General features: G+C 37.5%; 1 protein-coding gene across 1 annotated transcript in view; it reads right to left on the minus strand.

Annotated features, from left to right (window-relative positions):
* The window catches only part of NOMO2 (NODAL modulator 2), a 55223-nt gene extending 34464 nt beyond the window's left edge, over window positions 1-20759 (minus strand). Inside the window, exons 1-11 of the mRNA XM_069085299.1 lie at window positions 20517-20759; window positions 15837-15926; window positions 13616-13661; window positions 12455-12555; window positions 12229-12335; window positions 9756-9828; window positions 8316-8468; window positions 7860-7997; window positions 7236-7325; window positions 6666-6771; window positions 6318-6468 (exon numbers count right to left, since the gene is read on the minus strand). Of these exons, the coding sequence (XP_068941400.1) occupies window positions 6318-6468; window positions 6666-6771; window positions 7236-7325; window positions 7860-7997; window positions 8316-8468; window positions 9756-9828; window positions 12229-12335; window positions 12455-12555; window positions 13616-13661; window positions 15837-15926; window positions 20517-20675 (1214 nt within the window). The 5' untranslated portion in view covers window positions 20676-20759. The remainder of the gene's footprint in view (window positions 1-6317; window positions 6469-6665; window positions 6772-7235; window positions 7326-7859; window positions 7998-8315; window positions 8469-9755; window positions 9829-12228; window positions 12336-12454; window positions 12556-13615; window positions 13662-15836; window positions 15927-20516) is intronic.
* Window positions 20760-22840: the final 2081 nt, after the last annotated feature.

Consider the following 22840-nt stretch of genomic DNA (forward strand, 5'->3'; position numbering starts at 1 on the left):
ACCATGTCAGAAGTCATCTTGTCAACCTCCAAAGTCCCAAAGGACTTTTCTTGTCTCTCTTACAGCTAAGTTTGTGAACTCTTCGAGGAAAAGTATCATGTCTTATTTAGCTTGGCAACTCCCAGATCACCCAACAAAGGACTCTGCACACAGTAGATACTCAATAAATGACAACCTATGTGTACCCAGAAACATTATTCATACTGAAGATGTAACAACCAATAACGTTCAACATTTGGGATTTGGGGGTGGAGAGGAGATGAAAACAAACATATACCATACAGCGTCAAGTTTAAGGCATAATAAAAGTACTTATATAGCTGATACTTACACATGTGTTGAAAGTTTTACACACTTCTATACATATATTATCATTAATAATCAATAACATATACAAGCATCGAAAGAGAGACAAACATGCCCAAAAAAGTTACATCCTATCATTTATTTACAAGGTAACATGGGGAAAACTGAGCAACACTGGTATTGTAGAAACAACTCTAAAATCAGGACTCTCTTGGTTCAGATTCAATGTTGGGACAAAATGAGGCATTCATGAGTCACTAAACATTTAACAAAGGAGGAAATTTACTTTGCCCTAAGATAGCAAGGATACAATGGTTCCTTAGCTCCTCTGGACATGGGCTCCCTCATCTCCCATCAGTAAACATGTCTGGCCAGTCAGTCATCAGGACATAAAGAGACATGTATAGTCTTGGGCACCCAAGGTTAAGAAATGCAGTGCCCACATGGGTTGGGCTTTTTACTGACCCCAGGCCACAGAAGTTCTTCGTCAGAAAAACTGGGACCAATGAGGTTTCCTGGGGGGAGGAAGCTTCCCCAGGGAAATCTGTAGGGAAGCTGGGACCAAAGGAAGTTAACAGGGGTTTTGTGTGGGGAAAGAGCTGTGTCAGAATAAAGGGAGCTGCCACCAGGAAACTGCTGTCTTAACACAACTGAGGATCCAGTAGCAGCTACACTACTTCTGGCATTTCTAGAACAGAAGCACTATAAGGAAATTCAGTATCCTCCAAATTCCCTAAATGAAGAAACCCCAGGAAAGCCAAGTCACTTTGTTAGAGTAAGAACAACAATAATGACCTAAAGCCAGATTCCAACCCTCCACTAACATGAATCAACACCAGTTCCCAGGTCTGAGCTCTGAGCTCCCATCCCCAAATGCCAGGTCCTGCTTGTCCAGGTAAGAATCCTATAAAAACCCACAAGATTTTACTGGTTGGGAAAGCAGATGCTCCATCCCCTCTGGGGCCCCAGGAGGGAGCCCAATTCTACCTGGAGGTCCAGGAGACCTTAAGTCACCATAAGCAGTGACTTCTTTTACCCCATAAGTGCAGAAAAAGCCAGCCAGAACCTCTCAAGCTTAAGTCCCTTCCCCATATGCTTATTATTAGCAAAATGTAAGACATTTAGAATACAAAGACCAGGGGAAGCACAATCTCTGTGAAGAAATTCCAAAGCCCCCAATAGTTAGTTTTTTTTCTCCCCTCAAACTACACCATATATCTACATTTCTGTACATACTGTATGCCAGGGTCCCTGGAGAGATGTTTAAGTTTGACACTTGTAGCACCAGTACCAAGCAGTACCTTAATAAACACTGAATTAAATGAATAATGAAAAAGAACATCATCCCTAACTCAATAAATTTTCAATTAAGGAGATAACCTACATAAAAGTAACTGTATTACAACTTAAAATGCGCAAAGTGCATAAGAGAGGAACAATGAAACACTGGTGTAGCCATTCTGGAAAGCAATCTGGAACTCTGCCCCAAGTCACTAAACTATACACGCCACCCCTCTCTCTTGTAGAGAGGTAGAACTAAGGAAAGCTTAAGGGAAGAAGCCAGATCTAACTGTAAGAAAGTATTCCTTCAGGCCTAAATCTGTGTCTTTTCAACTTTCATCCAGTTCCTGGTTCTACCCTTTGGTGCAAGTCCAGACCCACTTTCAAATATTTAATAATACTAATAATCTCCATGTCTTTTCTTCTCCAGACTAAACATTCCCATTAACTTCGACCAGATCTCATGTGTCATAATCTCGAGGTTGTCCTCCCACCCCATTTGCCTTTTCTTGGACATTGCCTAACTTCTCAGTTGCATTCAGTATTACCACAACATCCTAGATGAAGTCTGATATGAATACGATACGGGGAAGAGAAGATATTGTGAAACAATTATCCTACTAATCCTAAACAGTTTGTCTCTTAAAATGCAACTTAAGATTCTGAATGCTGGCATAGAGGTCATGACAATGTTGCTTAATGCCTAAAGTCCAAGCTACATATAAAGTGCAAAATAATATCTTCTATTGCACAATTATATTTAAACAATTTAAATATAAAATCTCATTTCAATATCACAACCACCTTGTGAGCTACATAGCATAAATATTACTAATGTTTGAAAATTCCTGACATCATAATCATGATTTGGGAATGAGAAATGAAAATACTCAGGAATTCCCTAAAACATAAGTTATTCTGTATTTTTCATAGTGTTTTGTATTTTTAAATAATAAATAACCATAATAATAAACAGTAAATCTTCTGTGATAAGGTTATACTAACAGTTTCAGAGGTTTTCTATTAAAAAAAGATATAATAAATGCATGGCTTATTATTATAAACCAATATATCATAATAATGATTTAAAACATCTCTTGAAAAGAGCGGACTGAATTTACTTTTCTTAAACTACTTCCAACATGCTTTATACTCTATACTCATGTAATGGGAATAGGAATCTGAACACCTTCCTTGCCCCTTAATAGCCCTAAGGAAATTTGAAGATCTTCCCTGCCCCATAATAGGCCAAATGTAATCACATGGAGCCTGTGGTGGGAGGAGTTTGCTGAACTGGTGGAGCAGAGTTGAGAGAAACCTGGGAGTCAGAGCAGTTAGAACAGAGGGAGGAGAAAAGACACAAGGCAAGACAGCTAGGCTTGTGAGTGTTTGTGGGAAGGCTTTGGGATGATGTTGCTTCCTACAGTGATAATATGTATTAACTTCTTTGTTGCTATGATGGATTCAGTTTTCTGGTGTTGGAATTTGGCTTTCTGGTGTCTGAATAAATGTTTTGCTTCTGTCTTCTATATGGAGAGTCTGTTATATTTTGTGATTCTGACCTGTGCCTGCATATTCAGTCTCCATATGTGCTGTGACTATCACGTTGGCAGTACAACTCATTATTATGCATATCTAAAAAATAACTCAATAATGGATAAGTAGTAAATTTAGTAGTACTGTATGTACAAAGAACCATAGCCTATAGGAAATAGTCAAACACTGGAAAACACAAGGGAATATAACTGAATAATATTTAAATAACACAGCATTCAAATCTCCAAGCAAAGTTAAGAGCACTACACAGAATGCCAAGTTGAAACTGCAAATTTAAGAACTTACTCTGTTTACAAAATTTGTTGTTTCTTGGAATACCACTCACAGAATCTATACATAAATATACAAAACTTATTAATATTTATTTGACTTGCAAGAATGACTCTTTAGCAACAGATATGGCGATAAACTCACATTTATAATACGACAACTGGTATTACCCTATTTTCCGGTGAACAAACTGAAATTAAGAAAGAGAAAGATTAGCTAATAAATGACAGAACTAGGGCTCAAATTGAGGTCCCACAAAATTATAGGTTCTGAACAAGAAGGGAACATACCTGAGCAAGAAGGAAATACCTAGTCCAAATCCTTCATTTTACAACTGAAAGAACTAAATTTCCTGAACAAGTTTGACAAAAAAGTAAATGTAGATGGAGCTAATTATGAATACCCTTGAATGACAAAAAAAAAAAGCAATCTGTATTTTACCAATGGTGAGTCACTGAAGTTTGGTTTTGTTTTTAAAGAAAATTATGTACTCAAACTTATACAGTAGAAGATTACCTAGGCAGCAGTGAAAAGAAATGAGTAAAAGGATACTCGAAACTGTCACCAATTTAGGGAAAGAAGTAAAGGGGAAGAGGAGGGAGAATAAAACTAGAGTGAATTAGGGAGATAATTAGGGACTAAACGCTGGGTAATTGTAAGAATGATATTACCATCGACAGAAACAATGAAGCCAAAAAGAGGGGAAAAGTGAGATAATTCATTCAATTTGGCATGTGCTAAGTATAAACACCAGAAGAACAACCGGAAAGATATCCAATCAACTTTGGAAATAAAGGACTGGAGCTCTCTAAGGAGAGGAGGAGACTAGACAGATTTGGAAGTGAGATGATATAGGAAGTAATGAAAGTAGATGACACTGCCAAGAGAGGTAGTATATAGAAAACAGAGAAAAGGTCTTTGTTTAAGAGAAGGAAGAACTAGTAATGGACACTAAAAAGGAATGATCACAGAGGTAGGAAGCCAATGAGGAAAGAAAATTCTCAAAGTCAAAAAGCCAGTTAACAAACATTGATTTACAAACATTCTGATGTACCAGGCACTGTGCTGAATGTTAGGGTACAAAGAAAGGTAAAAATGTTCCCTGACATGCAAATAACTAGGTATCTATAAGACAGATGGATGGAAAGTAATCTCAGAGAAGATACTAGATTGGGGCGGTAAGAGGAAGGTAAGAGAGGGGCTTCCTGCAGAAGGTGAAATTCGAGCTAAATCCTACAAGAAGGAAGCCAGGAAAACTGGGAGGGGAAGAAAAGGAAGGAGAGTATTCTAGGCAGGCTGGCCAATTCAATTGACTCACAAAGTACACTGAGGGGAGAAATGTATAAGACTGGAAAGGTAGAAAGGAGACAGATCGTGTGAAGGGCTTTAAATACCTTAGAAAGCTGCCTACGGCACCTTGAGAAGGCACAATCATATGCTGCAAAGCACCTGCAGTGTTACAGATCCAGAACTACCACCCCCACATTTGGTCAAAGACAAGAAAACAAATTAGTGAACAGTAATTTCCTCACTCACTGGTAAAGAATTCCAGAAAATTCCATTTTGATCTTTAGCAATTTTACAAATCTCCCAAAATTTTACAAGTGAATTTTGGGCAGCGACATCATGTGGAGACAAAACACAGCATTGCAAAACATAACATGCCAAAAGGCATAAAGAGAAGTCAGAGGCAAAAGAAAATAAGGAGGTGTGGTTCTATGGTATTTTGTCATTAGGATAAAGCAGTCTGGACCTGGACAAATCTAGAGAGTGGAAGCAAGTAGTTTTTTACACTGCCACTTTTCACTAAAAAAAAACTGGAAATGAAGGGCGGCTGGGTAGCACAGTGAGTAGAGCACCAGCCCTGGAGTCAGAAGGACCTGTGTTCACATCTGGTCTCAAACACAACACTGTGTGACCTTGGGCAAGTCACTTAACCCCAACTGCCCTGTCCTTCCCCCTCAAAAAAAAAGCAAGAAACTGGAAATGCCTGGAGTTAAAAAAAAAGTTAACAATGTAAGCGGTAAGAGCTTAAGTTAGGAGTCGCAAAAATGGAAATTTTTTTTTAAAAACTGGAAATTTAAGAAAACAAAAAATACAGCAAAATAGAAGAAAATAAGATAAACTTAGGGAACTCTTTTCTGAAAAATGCATCCTTATGGTATATATAGAATAGATATGTACTATACAGTCCATAAGTAGGTAACCTTTTTGTAAGTTCTTTAAACTTACAGGTGACTGACTGCTTTTCAAATTATTATTTATGTCCAAAAGACAGCATCATCAATAAAGTGCTGGGCAACCTGGGATCAAATCCTGCTTGTGACATGCATTATTAGCCTTGTGGCCCTGAACAAATTACAACTCTGTTGATACCACATACCAGGAGTTCCCCATGCTAACAAAATCACAGATCCTTTGTATACTGTGGTATTTAAGATCAATTATGGGATAGTACAACCATGTAGCTGCCTAATGAGAAAGCAGAACGAAGTGCAATAACCCTAACCTAATCACTCAAAAACATCTTATAATGTTTCTCTATTAAAAGAACACAAGGGTTAAATAAACATTGACCAAAATTCTATCCTTGACAATTACTTAAAGAGATTATAAAATGGTTCTCCAATTATAGAAGCACCAATTTACATTCAATGTCACAGCAAAAATTTTTGCAGCAAAATAATTTAGCATGCAACAAATGCTTACATTTTCAGAAAAACTACTAGGTTAATGTTCAAAACTGAAAGTCATCCTAAATTCTTCCACATCTACCTAAAAAAAAAACTCAATGCAGATCACTTAAGGAAAAAAGCGCCTTCAAAGTCTCATATTTCTATATTAAGAATTTTCCAAATATAATTTTCCCTAGTATTTTCCACTAAAGTGAATCGCACTCTTACCCTGTGGCTATGATGTCAGCCAGCTGAGGAGTATTAGGTGCTATTTTGACTGTAATAGGATCAAAATAAAGGTGCTCCTTCTGAGCGTGAATTGTATATGTTCCTGTAGTTATGTTCTCCAGGCGGAAAGAGCCATCACCTTTTGTTTTTACTGTAACACAAAAAAAGAAACTAAGCAAATCAACCCTGTGCAGATGCATATATATTCTGTACAAATCAAGAAAATGACAATCATGTAAGTTTTTCCATGTTTTCATATAGCAAGTTAGAAATAACTTTCCTTTTCATTTATAAGTTCTGTTTTATTCATCTGATTGAAACTGTTGGATCCCAACATTCATCACTCACCTTTGATTTGATTATTCAGTATGACAATGGCATCTGAAACACCCTCTCCCTCTGGGCCATTCAAAACCCTGCCAGTGACTGAGAAGCCCATGACATGGAAAACAGGCTAGAATAGGCAGAAGAGACAGAGAATTAATTATTCATTTAAGCATTTAAAGCAGAAGGAACATTGATCTATGGACTTTTTCTAAAATTACCTATCAGTGATTTTTGTCAAGTTTTATCTCACAAAAAAGTTCTTCCAAGTAAAGCTTAGAACCCTACCATGCACATAAACTATTGTTGATAACACTTTAGCTCAGGACCTCTGAGAATTCACCTCTAATTTTGAATGTATGACACCTGAAAAGGTGATATATATATGATATATATATCATTAGAGTAACTAATTAGTCTAATAATGAAGACATGTACAAGAGGTCCTGAAAAAAACCTCAACCAAATAAGGTTTTCTTTTTCCCCAAAATTCCTCTAATCAAAATTTTTATTTTCTAGAACTTTTGCATTTCTGCAAAGAGACATGAAATATTAACATGTGCCTTACATTCAAGTTTAATATGGGACTCTTACTTCAATTTTTAAGCTGTCATGCTCAACAGTAAAGTCTAACCTAGAAGGAGCGACATCAAAAGTAATCCTCTCCCCTCTGTAGAATGGAACCTGAAACAAGATCAAAGCTTTTAATTTAGCTTCAGCACAATATTTTACTTCTAAAAGGCCATGACCTCCACCAAAAACATTCAACCTGTCAACTTGAAAACAAGGAATGGACTGAAAGACTTCACAACAAAATGTCATAGCAACAAATGTTGCCATGAGAAATGTTTCAGATGTAAAAAGAAGCACGCATGCACACACACACACACACGTGTGTGTGTGTGGATAGATGGATAGATAAACAGAGAGAAAGACGGATAGACAGACAAGATAGATATTAGCTATTCAGTAGCCTATATATATATTAGCTACTCAGTGGCCAGAATCCCAACCTAAGTAACTCAAGCAAAAAAAATTTCATTGAGTTACATAGGAAGATGAACATTAACAGGTATTAACAAAACACATCATTTCCATTTACAAAGAACAAAAAAAGAGAACAGCATATGAAACCAGGAAGTGAAACATCTGTTTTTAACACTGAAGTAGCTGATCATGTTTTATGACATCAGATAAATGAAATTCATCTTCCTTTACCACCGTGTATCTCCCACTTGGCAATGAAAAGAAGGAGAAGGAGCCATCTTCTTTTGAGATAACACTGCACAAAAATATCAGTTTCTCATCCTGAGACTGGAACCCATCAACTGGAGAACTATTGCAACGCAGTACATCCTGTCAGGGGGAAAAAATTAAAATTATTTCTTTCCTGTATCCCAAAACTCACTAAAAGTCGTTGAAAAAAATATATAGTTGCCTTCTCCATCATAATTACAATTGTAGAATATTAAAATTATTTTTCAATATTACTATTTCAAGAAAATCTGAGATAACACAAAATAATTATCTACACATATTACTTAGATTTCTCATTAAATAGTAGCTCAGTTACACATTTATTAATGGAATCTACAAATTTAAATTAGCACAATTTTCTTGGTCTCTATTTTTCCTTTATCTTCTTTATTATTCTAAGTATCTGACTTCTCTTACCTCTCTGGCTACTGAAGAGGAGAAGAGCAGAAATTTAACACCTTTCATAGGTTCCCCATCACTTCGAACAGAACCAGAAACATTATAACCAGCAACTACTAGGGGACCAGCAGCATAAGCATTGGAGTTAGTTACTCGAACAGTAGTGGTAGCCTAAAAGAACAGGAAAAATTAATGGGTATATTTCCTTTTTCAAGGTACACAACTATAGCATACCATATTTGACACAGTTAAAAATCACTGTTTGGGTATATTTATTCCTCTTTATAACATACTGTACATGTTAAATGCAAAACAAAGAATTCATTCTAAAACTAAGCATTCTGTCATAAGATAATTACATTCAAAACTTAAAATACCACAAAACAGTATAAAATATCAAATTAAGGCTAGATATGTAATAACTTACATATACACAAAACTTAATAGACACAAATCTGAGTTTAATCATGTTCAATAATTTTCTAAGCAGGAAAGCTATCAAACATCAGAACAAAAGCAAGATCTAGACTATTTCATGTTGGTTTTAAATCCTATTATAAATAACCTCAGTAGCCATGGGAAGAGAAAATTTTTTTTATTTTTCAAAATTGTTCTAAATTTTTAGTTTCGCCTTAAAAGAAATACAACTAATTTCTATTACATTCTGCATGCTCTTTTAAGCATTTGCTTTTTTTAGATAGCTCCAATTAAAAACAGAATCATTTCACAACAGGAAAAAGAATGTCCACTTAGAAGCTTTAAGAGATAACATACAGCATGGAAAGAAAAGTTTTAGCAACACAGACAGCACCCACCTAATTACTGAGAGATACTGTAATAGTTTGTTTCTCTATTTACAGATGACTTCCAAAAAAAAAAGAAAGAAAATCACTTCATAAAAATCAAATGCTCCTAAATTTATTCCAAAATAAGTCTGTTAATCTGAACTGTTATAGATATGAATTCCAATTGACCCAACAGACCTCACTTCCCAACCCCTGACTGAATGACATCCTGGGAACAGTGATCCGATCAACACACCACTGTTTCTGGAAAAGGCATGTCAATTGATAGCCTTTTGGCTCCACCTACTCTCTCTGTGCCTTTATCCTTTCCTGGCCACTGTTCCCCTAAGTATGTTGTCTCCCATTTTAAAATGCAAATTCCTTGAGGTCATGAACTATCTCTCTATTGTTTTAATTTCCCTAGCATTTAGCACTGTGCCTGGTACACAGTAAGTGCTTAAAAATTTTTTTTGTTCATTCATTTACATCACACGTTTAAAATACTTACTTCTCTGGGGCAGCTAGGTGGTACAGTGGATAGAGTACCAGCCCTGGAGTCAAGAGGACCTGAGTTCAAATCTGCCCTCGGACACTTGACCCTTACTAGCTGTGTGACTCTTAGCAAGTCACTTAACTAACCCCCACTGCCTTGCCAAAAAAAAAAAATACTTACTTCTCTCAATGTCCAGGTTGGATGAGATGCAAATATTTCATACTCTCCAGGAAGAACTTTAAAAAATGCGAACCTATGAAATATAAAATTATGTTTAACCTCTTAATCTTTGAATAAAATTATTTATATGGCACTCTAAAGTTTCTCACAACAAACTGGTGAAGCAGGGTATTATAAAACCCATTTTATAAGAGGAAACAGACCAGAAGAGGTTAAAAGACTTTACAACAGTCACATTCCTAAGTGGATAAGGCAAGATCCTGATTCCAAGTTCAACATGCTTTCAACTACACCACAATAGTTCTTAATGATATCCCCCAAATCTCCAGCAGAGTAAAAGCTGTTATGTTGGCAGCACAAGAAAATAATTTGACAATAATCAAAAGTTTGCCATTAATAATCATAAAGCACTTATTTAACACCTACTGTGAACAAATGCTGGCTGAAAAGGAAGGACAGTTACTCATCTCCAAGTATTTCTAGCATTAGAACAATGACCACAAAACACTTAGGAATACAGAATGTTAAGAGGTGGTACGGATCATCTCATTTAATATGTTCCTTTTCAAATGAGGAAACAGAGGCCCCTAAGACATGAAATATTCTGTCTAAGGTCACACAAGTAGTAGTGAAAGGAGCATGGGTAGGGGATAAAGAACTGGTTAAGGAGTCAGGAAGACTTTGGAGTAGGCTGTGCCTCTGATACATACTGTCTGTGAGATTCTAGGTGAGTCACTTAGCTTCTTAGTGACCCAGTCAACTAAGACTCTGAGTTGCATAACAGTCATCAATCAGCATTGGTAAAGAGAGTTTTCCTAACAAGGAAATCATAGCTCCAGAATAAAAACATAGGTGCCAAGTTAAACTGGGATTAGAACTAGGGCTCTCGGGACAGCTAGGTAGCACCAGCCCTGGAGTCAGGAGGACCCGAGTTCAAATCTGGCCTCAGATACTTAACACAAAACTAGCTATGTGACCTCGAGCAAGTCACTTAACCCCAATTGCCCTACCTTCCCCCCTCCAGAAAGAAAAAAAAAAAGAACTACTAGAGCTCTCTGACTTCCTACCCCATGTTCTTCCCACTATACATCATGCTGTCTCATTTCTTAAGAGCATCTAAAGGTTTTCTGATTGATAAACATCTGTCAGATCACAGGAGCAAAGAAGGCATAGACTATATAAAGGCATCCCTGTGTTTACCTCAGTGTCTTAGATAAACATTTATAAAGGATCTACTTACTAAGTACAACTGAATTCAAAAGAAACTCAGAGATTCCAATTTTTGAATTTTGAAAAAGGATATTATAGTAGCTACATATAATATGGACTGGAAAAAACCTGGAGGAAGGAAGAGCAAGTGAGAGCAACTGAAATATTTAACACTTCTTTTCAAAACAATTTTACAGTTACAGGTCAAGTCATGTTAAAAGTAATTCCAAGGAAGAAAAGGAAATTACACATTTGAATTGTTCAAACCTTTTGAGAGATCCTATTACTGGAACTATATCCCAAGTAAATTATTCACAGCAAGAAAAGATCTTCATGTACACATATATGCTTCCAATAGCATTATTTGTGATTAACAAAAAAGCTAAAAACAAAATTAAGTGCCTAATGACTGGAAAGCGACTGACAAAATTAGGGTTTATGAATGTACAGAATATTTTTATAACATAAAGAGAGTTTCATCACCAATTAGCTGGCCACTGGGTGAATTCTTTGGCATGGCAACCCACGAAACCCAGAAATACCAAATGGCCTTCAGCCCCCTTTGATCCCCTCCTACCCATATGGTAATAGTGGCAGAAAAGAGAGAGCAGGAAACAAAAAAAATCCCACAGGTTTTAGACCCCTAGAAACATTAACTTGGATATTTTTACTCCAAATGTTAAGATTCTGGTCCTGTGACCAAGTTAGAATACTGTAAGAAATATTAAATATTAATAATTTTGGCATTCTCACTATTAATAAAACCAGAAGACCAAAGGAAGTTGCAGCTAGGGAAGGAAGGGGCTGGACTGGATGACCTCTACAGTATCTTCTGGCTCTATAGCCTATGATCCCATAAGACATAGAAAGATGATATGAATTGCCCCAGGTCACAGAATTCATTAATAGCAAAGCTACTTGGATGCCATCTCCTGACTCCCAGTCTAGCACACTACCCAATTTACCACACCATGCCACCTTGCTAATTTCAAAAATGTTAAATAATTTTTCCTACAGTAATTCAGCAGATCACTGAAAGAGGGTTCATCAAAATTCTACTTTAGCTACTCTAAACAGTTAACTTTTTGAGTAGGATAAGAAAAGAAACTACTTCATTGTTTTATCATATATCCCCAGTACCTAACACAGCATAGATATTTAACAAGTGCTTATTTGACTGATTGATTCAAACTGCAAATGATTTCTAAGCTAAAAAGAAAAGTCTATACATCCAGAAGACAAGGCAAAATAAGGCATAACTTACTTTCCACCAGGCTGAGTCACAGTAGACTGTATGTGAGCTTCATTCCCAATGCTTTTCAACATGACCTGAACTCCAGCAGGTCCCAAAGCCTGCCCTTTACTGAGTACCTGCCATAAAGAACATATAGTTAGTAATTTATAACAAAGCATAATTAATCTAACATATACACGCAACGGGAAAGAGGAGTTCACTGCAATGTAACTAAGAAAACTGCAAAAAGCCAAACCTTTCCATTCACAGAAAACCCTGTGAACACAAAGTTGATATCACCTCCTTTTGTGCAGATATCATTAATACCATCAACATGAAGGTCCACCGTTGTTGGTTCTGGTGACAAAAAGGAAGGCAATAAGAAGTGTTAACAGAACAACTTTATATCTTTAATACAGTGAAATCTTAAGTAACATATGTCAACCAATCTCTCATCTGAGTTTTATCTCAAAGTATCATTTGCAATTTAGTAAACATCACCAAGTAATCCATCTGCAGTATTAAAATTTTATATACATTGGAATTCAGAAACTTTCAACATTAAATGAATTCTACTCTACTCTTGAAGCTTTTGGAAAAACACTATATGCACCTTCAAAGGCATGAAGGAGGAAAATGTCACCATGTCAGATTCTGAACTTACATGAAGCCTAGTCTCAGAGCAGAATGAATTCTCAGGAGGCAGTTTCATTATAGTCCTTGAAATATGTCCTTCCAAAATGGCTAACCCCAAATTCTCATTACACAACAGTATCTAGTACTTTACAAAAATAAGACTCCAACAAGCCATAGCCATGCCTCATTTACAAACTGCAAAGCTAGAGCAACTGAGTACCAAGAAGAGCTATTCCAACTATGTCTGGGGGAAAATCTATTTTCCTCTTCTACATAAATTTTAAGGAGACATAAAAAGGCATCATGATGTTCCCTCCTTCTCTAGTCACCCACTCAAAGTAAGAAACAGAAGTGAGAAAACATGGGGCGGCCAGATAGCACAGCGAGTAAGAGCACTGGCTCCAGTGTCAGGACGACCTGGGGATCAAATCCGGGCTCAGATACTCAGCACCACACCTAGAAATAACTGGCCGTGTAACATTGAGCAAGTTACTTAACCCCGAAAAAAAGAAGTGAGAAAACAGAGAGTGGAAATAATCACTTCTTTTTCACTTAATCATAAACTTTTTCAGAAAAGGTAGTTCACTAAGGTAGGACAGCAGTAGTTAGGAGAGCCGTTGGCTTGCCCACAGTAGACTTGATAGGAAACTTTTAAGTATGACTACAACTAGAAATGAATCCTTACTATTTAAGCAATCTAACCAGTACAAAATTTATTTCATGAAGATTCAATAGAGATTATATTCACTAATGGAACTTGTCGGTCTATTCATTTACTTACCAAAACTCCACCCTAGGGGAGGTTCAATTTTTAGGATGAAATCCCCCTATGTAAAAAAAAAAGTTTTCAATAGTATTGTTAGCTTCAATGCTGTCATTCAACCAAAAATTTTTAAACATAAAAGAAAATATAAAAACAATAGCACAATCATAGAGCTAGAACTGGAAGTGACCTCAGAGCTCTTCTAGTCCCAAAACCCTCATCTAAAAAATGAAGAAACTTCAGTTTAGGGTAGTTAAATGTTATAGAACACCACAAAGAAAGCAAGCATCAGAGGTAACATCTGAACTCAGACAAGCTGGATACTCTAATACTATATCAAGTTACTTGCTTTTGGAATCCTATGCAAAAACAAAGTATTGGATTTAACAAATGAAGCAATTCTGATATAAAAGTTTTATATCGGAATTTAAGAGGCACTGCTACCTCTTAGATTTTTTTTTAATAACTTGGTAAATAAGTAATATCCACATAATCATTTGTCTAGTAACAAGAGGACAATAATGTATATAACAATGGAAAAAATCAGTTCAGCCAGATGTGAGATCTCCCTCATCTAATCTCATAACAATTCACATTTTTCTTATCTATTTACCATTTAGTTTGTATTATGTTTGAAGAGCTCTGAATGTGGAGTCAAGGTATCTCGGTTTTAATCCTGCCTCTCTCACTTACTTTGACACTGGATAATTTACTTATTTTTCTGGACTTTACCTGTGAAATGAGGCTACTAGATTACATGACATCTAAGGTCTCTTCCAGTTCCAAATCTATAATCCTATGTCTATCTCCCCTGATAAATTATAAATTTCTTGAGCATAGGATGAAACATGTTTTTCCTCTATTATCTCACAGTAGCAAAGCAAGGTTCTTAATGTTTATTAAATAAATGGATTGGAAAACTGCTTAAAGATAAAACATGATTTTTGTACTAAATTATATTCACTGACCCAAATACCCTGAAATTTCTCTTACACTTTGTTTTACTGTTAATGTTAAATGAATGGGTTGTCAATTTCCAAAAAAAAAATGAAATGAATGAATGAATGAAATTCACTAGACTTAGCAGGTTCCTCACTCCCCCTTTTCTTATCCTGTCCTTTACTCTGGGCTTCTGCACCCTTCCTCCCATCTCCAAAGGCCAACCCCTAGGGGGCAGAGCTGTGAAATTCTTCACCTTGGTTGGGCTGAGTTTTCCTGATTAGTGATCCAATATACAGGACTACTTCTGGAAAAGAACTATCCCAAGGACTTCAAAGCCCAAGATGTCCTCCCCCTCGCCCTCACTCCCAAAGCTGTTGTTTCCCCCATTGCTCCTTGAGGACAGGAACTGTTCTGCTTTGGTATTTGTATCCTCAGAGGTTGGCGCGAGGCCTGGCATATAGTAAGCATATAAAATGCTTTTTCACTCATTCATTATCAAGGGCAACTTTCTGGCAATGATCTGCTCTAAATTAAAATGGTTAAAAGGATCACAGATTTAATGCCGAAACAGACCAATAAAGGCCGTCTAGTCCAAACCCTTCACTTTAGAGATGAGGGACCTGAGGCCCCAAAAGTGACTTAGCCAAGGTCAAACAGGAAGTTCAAAAGGCTGAATGGTAAACTTCGGATGCAGGCGCTCTGACTCCAAAGGCAGTGTTCTTCCACTGTATCAAACAACACTCTCTATCTAAGCCCACACCTATCACTTTTCCAGCTTGGCAGAACTGGCCAAAACTTGTGTTCTGCCAGCATCACCTCCAAGAATACAAAGTCACCTTATAAGGAGACAAGAGTCAACTCAATTACAGATTAAGAATAAGTTGAATGGCCTAAATATTTAGGCATTTGTATTTCCAGGTAAGGCTATGGAACAATGCACAGTACCTCAATGATAGATTTATGAAACAATGGAAAGAGGTCTCTTCTAATGACATCAAGAATCTATCAAAGTATTCAAATTAAATGAATGTCTTTATATTACTGTACTTTTATTGATTAAATTTACTGAAAAATTACTGATTGTTATCTACTTCCCATTTAACATTGCTTTGCTCCATGTATTTGTTCTTAATAAGACAACAAACTTGTAATTTGCCTAAGGCCACAAAAGTCAAAGGCCAAAGTCAGAACCAATTATCACCTACTAGTATGATCAAATCCCTGTGGCACACTGCTTCCTATATATATCAATTATTAGGAATAGCATGAAATTAGACTAAATAGTTTTGTCTCTTACCTTGTCATACAAAGGAATCATAAAGTACCCATTGTTTGGAGCACAGTCTGTTTGGTATTTCAAAGTTCCATGCTTAGTGTATAGCTTAATCTATACAAAGATAAAAAATGTGAAAAAAAAGTTGCACTGATACTCAAATAAAGGAATTTGAATTAAGTTTAGTTTTCACATTTTAGAAACAATCTGAAGTCTACATCATCCATTCAATAATTTAAAACAGTTTTATGGGATTTTTTTCTATTATACATGTCATTTCATATGAACTACTAGAATATAGGTCTGTATCTTTCAATTTTGTCCATTTCTTATTTAGCCCACAGAACAGCAGCAGGTCATACAGAAACTTAATAAAGGTTTCCAAGCAGAAAGCTATTATTTAAATCTTATATCCTTATTTATATACAAATATGTATATTGGTATACCTCAACTCTTTAATTTCTCACTTGGAAAATTAACTTAATGTCAACTTACCTCCCATAGATATTATAAAGAATAAGAGTGTTTTGGGACTCTCAATCATAATAGTAATTAAATGTGCCATGTAAAGGATTTTTAAGAAACATGAAAAATGTAAAAGAATATATATGTATATATACATATAAATATTATATATTTAAGGGGAATAATAAGGGCATAATTTAAAAACTAGGAATAGAATCATATCTGGTAACGAAACAGTTTTCATTTGGAAATAAAACAAAATCAATTACTGAAATGACAAAATCATTTGGTTTTACTGCCTAAGAATACAGACCAATTCACAATTCAACAAATATAAACACATACAAAATGAACCACATCAAATGTAAATCAGTGACAATAAAGTCATTTAGTTCAAGTTAGTGAGAAAAAATAAAGAATTTATGCTTCAAGAAGTGATGCCAACTTTTTACTTTCAACTCAATAGGAAACATGAACTTAGAGAATTTTAAAGGTAGGAACAGCCTTGGAAAGCATCTAATTCCCAATTTTCTGCTTTCCTTTTGGAGAGCCATCTGGAATTATGCCCAAAGAGTTATTAAACTACCTATACCCTTAGACCCAGCAATACCACTACTTGGTCCATTTCTGAAGATAATTAGCAAAAAAGGAAAAGAACCTATATGTTCTAAAATGTTTACAGCAGCTCTCTTTGTAGTGGCAAAGAAGTGGAAACTGCAGGGATGTCTATTAATTGGGGAATGACTGAACAAGTTGAGGTATACGATTGTGATGGAATACTACCATGCTATAAGAAATGATGTGTTCACTAAGTTTAGAAAAACATAGAAAGATTTGCATGAAATAATGAAAAGCAAAATGAGCAGAACCAAAAAAAATTGCATACAGTAAGAACAATAATTAATATTAAAATAACAAAGTAATAAGTTATTTTGACTATTATAATGCCCTAATTTGCTATAAAAGACATAAGAAGACATCTGCATACAGAGAAAAAACTAATAAAGAAATGTACAGAATAATTTTACATATATATGTATATATATATATATATATATACCTATTTATGTCTAATGGTAGCTATGGGGGGGAGGAAAAAAGAAATTTACATGATAATTGTTATATATGTGAAAGGAACAGCAAGTTTTATATAGATTTGCAGTTTCATGTGCAATCATCTTTTTATTGTCCTGTTATGGAAATGCATGTTTTATTCCATAAATTAAAAATAAAATTTAATAATAAAAAAAGAAAGCAGCTAATTCAACTCTCTCGTTTTACAAAGAGGGAAAACATGGCTCAGGTAGGTGAAGTGAAGCCTAAGGTCACACTACTAGTTGGCAGAGTCTAAGGAAAACAAAGGCGGCTACTGACTCCCACTCTGGTAATTCCTTCCCATACGTCTCAAGATACAAACAAATCTTATAAATTCTGCAGTTCCCCCAACAGAGTAGAAATCTTCTGCCTCAGTTATCTGCAAACCGCAAGGAACTATATTTCCTGAATTATTGGCAAAGGTTGCATCCAATTAAATATTTTTATTTTTTTTTTAATTTTATTTTAAAATAAATATACACATGCTGAAAATTGGCTCTCAAGAGTTAAAGTACTCTGACCATGTATAGAGCAATTATCTAGGTGTTGAGCAGCTAGGTAGATATCTTCAAGCAAAAAAAAAAAGTTATAATGGTTAAAAGTTGGGGATCCCAGAGGTACTGATGGGGTGCTAGGGCCCCAGCCCTAAGATAATGTCTTTGGAAGTTTCCCAATTTCTTAGTAGGCCCCTTTCCTGTGAGAAAATTTTCTCATTACTGAACACATTCTTTTATCAGGACAGAGGGTGCCTGATCCAAAGATTTTTGTCCCTAGCTGGCCCAAGTACTCTTCCTCCTGACAGATCCCCAACATCCACGCCTCTGACAACTCCCTCAATGTCTGGTATACTCCCTACACTTTTCCATCCATAGTTCCCAAAGACACCTGGACCCTTAGATTACCTAATTAGCATCCCTGGCACTCCTTTCCCATGCCTCTTTTCTATATAAGTTCTAGATTCACCTCCATTAGGATACAAGTTCCCCAAAAAGGAACTTTGCCCACTTCTACTGGCATTACAATAGCCTCTGGACTGAAAGATTGCTTGAGTGTGTGAAATCGTTCAAGGTCTGCCTGGGCAGTCTCAGGGTCCCAGAACCCCTAACCTCTACCCCAAACCTCTTAAGTACAATCATAGAGATTTATATAGAATCTAATTTAATCTTCAGAACAACTCTGTAAGGTAGGAATTGTTATAAATCCATTTTAAAGGTGAGGAAACTAAAGCTTAGAAATCAATAGAAAACATTTAAGTGCCTACAATGTACCATGCACTACATAATACAAAGGATGAAATACTCTACTCTCCAGAAACTTACATCCCAAAGGCTGTGATTTACACATGGTCAGAAATGTAATCACACATTTAGTAAGCATTAGAAGTGGGATGTGAACCCAGGTTTGGGTTTTTTTTTTTCCTGACTCCCAAGGACCTACACACCATGTTTTGCTATAATCTAGAATCGATAAATAACTCTTTTAAATAAATGGAGTATTTTATTTATATTATCTCCTGACACATCTGCCATTTCACAAGTAGAAAAAGATAATTTGACATATTTACTCAAGGTCAAATAAGGCAGGGCCCATAACTTTCGCTATTCAGTTGGGTCCAACTCTTTAGGATCCCCTTTGGGATTTTCTTAGCAAAGATACTAAAGCAGCTGGCCATGTCCCTCTCCAGCTTTATTTCACAGAAGAGGAAATTAAGGTAAACCAGGTTAAGTGACTTGCCCAGGGTCACACAGCTATTGTCTGAGGTCAAATTTGAATCAGGTCTTCCTGACTCCAAGCCTGGCACTCTATCCACTGTGCCACATACTAACTCCCAGATTACCTTTCCAGAAGACTACCATGAAAAACCTTCCACTATAATACCCCCTCCAGAAAAATAACCCCAATTAGCCTTAAGGCTAGTGCCTTCCCTGTGTTATCTCCATTTTATCATATATATGGATACAGATATATAAATATATATATATTGGTAAATTATGTGTGTATATATATATATATATTATATATATGAGATACGGATATAGGTATCATTTGTACATAGCTGTTCGAATGCTGTCTCCACCAAAGACGGAGAGGTCCCAGAAAGCAGGTGCTAACTTTTGCCTTTCTCATATTCCCAGCTGTTAGCAGAGTGCCTGAAACATCGAAAGTGTGCACTTAAAAAATGTTTGTTGACTCACTGACCAGCCATTACAAGGTCTTCTCTTGAAAAGAAGTTTTCGCCTTCGAACACCTCTACTTACACACACACACACACACTCTCTCTCTCTCTCCCCGCCCCCCCATTCTTGTCATCCCCTCCCCTTCACCAGTCGCCCTTTCTCATCCCACTCCCTCCCACTAGTCACAGAAGTTCTTCACCAGGGATCTGTGAACTACTTGGAAATGTGCGACAATTGCATTTCAATACCGATTTCTTTTGCGCCCCTATGTATTTTGCTTTATTCACTTAAAAACAGTCTGAGAACAGGAATCATAAAGAAACCGCTGTTTGGGGGAAGTCTCTGGTATTTCAAAGTCCCCATGCTTAGCATGTATCTTAAATCCATACAGAGCTTTAAAAGAATGTGGAAATGGGGGGGGGGGGGGATGGCAGGACCTCTGACACTTGGATACAGAACTCCGAATTAAGTTTAGCTTTCTCGCCTCATAAACACTAAGCTTACATAAAACATTCAATAACTTTAAATACATTTTTTCCTGTTAGGAAACTACTGAAATATGGGTCTGGGTCCTTCCTTAGCCCATGGCAAGAGGCAGGTCACACGGTTGCTTAACGGGAGTCTGAGCAGGAAGATATTCCTAAATCTCATGTCCTGGCTGTTCTGGGGTGCCTGGCTCTTTAACTTCTCCCTACATTATCCCACTCGGGGTGGGGGAAGCAGCCCCGAATTCGGGAAAAAGGAAAACGTGGCTTCCGAACCCTGGCTCTGCCACCTGCTGTGTGACCTTCGAGCAGTCCCTGAACCACGCTGGGCCTCAGTTTCCTCATGTGTAAAAGGGGATGACTAGGGTCTCTTCCGTACTCCGCGACGGTCCTCGGGAGGTCTGGCGCCGGAGGAGAGTCGGGGGACGGGGAGCTCACCCCCTGCAGGGGGGGGGGCCTCCACGGGCGCGGCGCGCCTCACCTCGATGAGGGAGTAGTTGATCTCCACCTCGGACTTGACGAAGCCTCCGCAGCCCACCACTATGTCCTCCGAACCGCGCACCTGCGCGCCACCCCCCAGCACCAGTACAGCGGCGGCTGCCAGCAGCGGCGGCAGCCCCGAACCCCAACCCGGCTGCATGGCCCCGGCCTCCGCCTGCAGCTCCGACCTCACAACTCAGACTGCCGCCCCGCCCAGTCCAGCGCCGATCCTTCCGCCTCCGGACGCCGCCAGACAAGCCCCGCCCCTTCCCCGCTCCCAGAGCGCACGCGCCCTCCTGCCCGCCCCGCTCCCTCTTGTCCCTTACTTCGCCCCTACTACCTCTGAAATCGGACAATGCGCAGGCGCATTTTAAAGAACTAGAGTCGCGCGGTCTGCATTGAACGCATGCGTACTGGACGGGGTTTACTCATTTTATAACTTGTGCTTCCTCTGAGATTAAATTGAGTGCTATTATAACGCTGGAGCCAAAGTGTTTGGGACTCTTGAGCTCTGTCCTTGGCTTCTCCAATGACATTCAACCAAACATTTATTAAATGACAGGTAAATGGAAAGAACAACCACCACAAAATAGTCAAAAATGAATGTTTGGAAATCATAGAGAATAAGTTTGATGCCAGAAAAGAAATATAAGTAGACACGTCAACCCTCTCTTCTGCGGAATTGGAAGGGAAGGGGGCGGGCCACAGATGCGGAACACTAACTATAGCTTCAGGGTTTTTTTCCCATGTACTGATAATAATAGCTAGCATTTATTTAGGTCTTTAAGGTTTGCAAAACACATTACAAACATTATTTCATTTGATCCTCACAACAACCCTGGGGGGTAAGGGCTATTACTATGCCTGGAGACGTTCCCAGAGTCACAGGCTGGTTGTAATGTCTGAGGATGGGTTTAAATGTAAGTCTTTCTGATTCCTGGTTCAGCTCTCTATCCACTTCAGCTAGCTGTCTGTATTGATGGGTTTTGCTTAGATTCTATCTCTTTTTTTCTCTTTTTCTTTAAAGAAAAAATTTTATTATAAGAAGTGACCCTCTGGGAAGCATATGGGAGGAAAATCAAGGGTTTTTTTGTTTTTGTTTTTTGCTTTGGAGATTAAGAAGCACCTTCTTGTTGTTGTTCAGTCCTGTTAACTCTTCTTACTCTTCCTGATCCCATTATGTGGTTTTCTTGGCAAAGATTCTGCAGTGGTTTGCCATTTCCTTCTCCAGCTCATTTTACAGATGAGGAAAATGAAGCAAATAGGGTTAAGTGACTTGCCCAGGGATACACAGCTGGTAAGTGTTGGAGGCCCAGGGTTACACAGCTGGTAAGTGTCTGAGGCCAAATTTGAACTCAGGAAAATGAGTCTTCCTGACTTTAGACCTGGCACTCTATCTGCCTTGCCACCTAGCTGCCCTTGAAGCACAGTATTACTGATAACTAATTATTGTAATAGGTCACTGATCAGGAAGAACCAATGACTCATCTTTCTTTTAAAAATAGTGACTTTGTTTCCTTTCATCCTTAAGGTAGCATCATGTAAATATGGGTTTGGGGGTAGAGGAAGAGGATTCTTCTCTACCCCAACAGCAGATCGACTGTTCCCACGTGGCCGCTAAATTTGAGACCCAGGCAAGCTTGAGCTTCGGTTGCCTCTTCTGCTTTTTGTTTCTTTACATGAGCCTAAGTAACCAAATGTCCATCTCAATATCTATTTGTCCTGACTGAAATTAATCTTGTGAGATCAAGAGGCCTGAAGGTCCTGAGTTGTTACGGGGTAACAATTTTATTTCAGAAGTCCTAGCAATTACTTCAATGATGTTATAGAATAGACAACCACCTGCCCAAGGCTTGGCCTGGCTTACTAGAAGACATGGATATTTGGTTGTTTGAAGAGTGCAAAGCCAAGATGAAAAGTAACAATGACTATTCAGTAGTCCCACAAATTATTTCATGTTCTTCAGGTTCTCAGCCTCCAGAAAGAGAATAACAGTTGCTGGTGCTGTCACTTGCTTCATGAAATTTAATTTATACCAGAGTATGCTGAGTATAACTATGGATATATATATATGTATGAAGTTACTGAATCTTATTTTAGATTGTTCCATCAAAACATACTTATCAGTGTTTTGTGTTTAATATTTCTTTTGTATATAGGAATTGAGTACCTGTCCCATACCTGATTTACATCTTACACTGAGTACCTTTCTAATTCCACCTTTGATGAGATCTTTGCCATAAACTAAAGTAATTCTTCCCCAGAGCACTATGTTGGGACTTCAGAGGTGTGTAGGAGTCACCTCAAAATGGCCCATGAGAACTG

The sequence above is a fragment of the Petaurus breviceps genome, unplaced genomic scaffold (genome assembly GCF_028583685.1).
Source record: "Petaurus breviceps papuanus isolate PSGF00001 unplaced genomic scaffold, PetGlider_PUasm1.0 175, whole genome shotgun sequence".
In the NCBI taxonomy this organism is placed as follows: Eukaryota; Metazoa; Chordata; class Mammalia; order Diprotodontia; family Petauridae; genus Petaurus; species Petaurus breviceps.